This window comes from Penaeus monodon, chromosome 21 (genome assembly GCF_015228065.2).
Source record: "Penaeus monodon isolate SGIC_2016 chromosome 21, NSTDA_Pmon_1, whole genome shotgun sequence".
Lineage (NCBI taxonomy): Eukaryota > Metazoa > Arthropoda > Malacostraca > Decapoda > Penaeidae > Penaeus > Penaeus monodon.
Window position 1 is genome coordinate 45,702,631 of NC_051406.1, and position 1,581 is coordinate 45,704,211.

The window sequence follows — 1,581 nt, forward strand, 5'->3', positions numbered from 1 at the left end:
TTTGGCTACTGTGGCTGTATGACAGTGAGGTATTACTACGGGACGCATCGAGCAGCCGAATGCGACGTAAAATTTGTTGATAGCTAATCTACTAATACCTTCCATTCAAACCTAAAATTTGTCATGATTGAATTTCAGCGCCATTACGAGCTACTATTCAGTATGGCATCAAAACTAGTTTGTCAGCTTGTAACTGAATTATGGCATAGGGCCTTTGTATTAGTTTACTGCAGATTTAAGTTAGATTGTGTAGCTTTACCAACCATATGGCAGTCTAGCCCAGAATCTGAGCTGTATCCCCCACACTGCAAGAGCCAACTAACCTCATTCCTTCCGCCCGCTGGGTGCAGCGCGGCCGAGGCCAAGGTGCAGGACCTGCTGGACACCTACCACGTACGCGCGCAGGTCCTCTACAACATCAACACGCGCAAAGCCTGGGCCTACTCCACCAACATCACCGACCACAACAGCAAGGAAGCGGTGAGTTGGCAGCCCTGGTCTGGAATGCATTTGCAGCAACAGTCAGACGCTGATCTGCACAACGTGTCAAGGTATAGGAAGTCATTATGTAAACGCCCTTCTTCGGGGTATGTGTTTATCATGGCGGCTTGTCCATTGTTCTGGGAATGGCCTTCAGACAACATCATCAAAATATTGGCAATTAAAGTAATAACCGTCTTTACGATAACGCCCTTCTCAAAGAAAATAGTTTCCACTGTAACAACAATGGTTTCTGTAATGCACTTCCCAGGTGGAGGAAAAACAACACAACAGGTCTCCATTTCATTATGCTCTGTTGTCTGCACCATTGCATATTACAGCGGGATATTACAAACCTGGATACGTAATGCACGCTGTGATGACAGGATGGCAAATACTCTCAGTGCATCTCACAATATATTAGAACTATAGCATTTGAGTTGCTAATATTGCTACATATCTGCTTTGATTCATTGTATCAGTACTGCCATTAGATATAGTATTTACTGTAAAACAGCTCTGTTAATGCCAATTGATGTCTGAATTCTACAATGCCCTTGGATGGATGTAGACAGTCGAGAATATGTCTTCGACAGACGTAGACTTTTTAAACTGCAATGTAGTGTCTCATAATACATCATATCCTCGCCACATAGAAATGACCCCTGATGCAGTCTGCAGGTAATATGATACAGTCTTCTTATCTTCAAGATTAATGGACTGAACGTTTTTGTCTTGACTTAAAAGCTGTTCAAGTTGCAATAAATCTTGCTCTCGGGCGATTCCACAGCAACAGCATGTGTTGCGTCCCACACATGGAGCACAATTGCCCATGTGGAGCACCTCATTAAATACATTATTCTTCTAAAATGAGAATTTATTTCATCCGTCAAATTAGATGGAGATATTTCTTTCCCACTACATTTTCGTTGGGTATTTCCATCCCTTACCAGGCTGATGCACAACTGGAGGTGACGAAGTACCAGACGGAGATGTATGAGGAGGCGCAGAAGTACCGGGGGGCGGAGCTGTCGCCAGAGACCAGTAGGCTGCTCAGAATGGTTAGTTGCAAGAGGCAGCCCGTCGACAGTTCTGTCCAGT

At 44.3% G+C, this 1,581-nt stretch overlaps 1 protein-coding gene across 1 annotated transcript in view; it reads left to right on the top strand.

The window, feature by feature from the left end:
- The window catches only part of LOC119586536 (angiotensin-converting enzyme-like), a 29,294-nt gene that overhangs the window by 18,937 nt on the left and 8,776 nt on the right, over window positions 1–1,581 (top strand). The window contains exons 2-3 of the mRNA XM_037935292.1: window positions 351–480; window positions 1,434–1,541. Coding sequence (XP_037791220.1) covers window positions 351–480; window positions 1,434–1,541 — 238 coding nt within the window. The remainder of the gene's footprint in view (window positions 1–350; window positions 481–1,433; window positions 1,542–1,581) is intronic.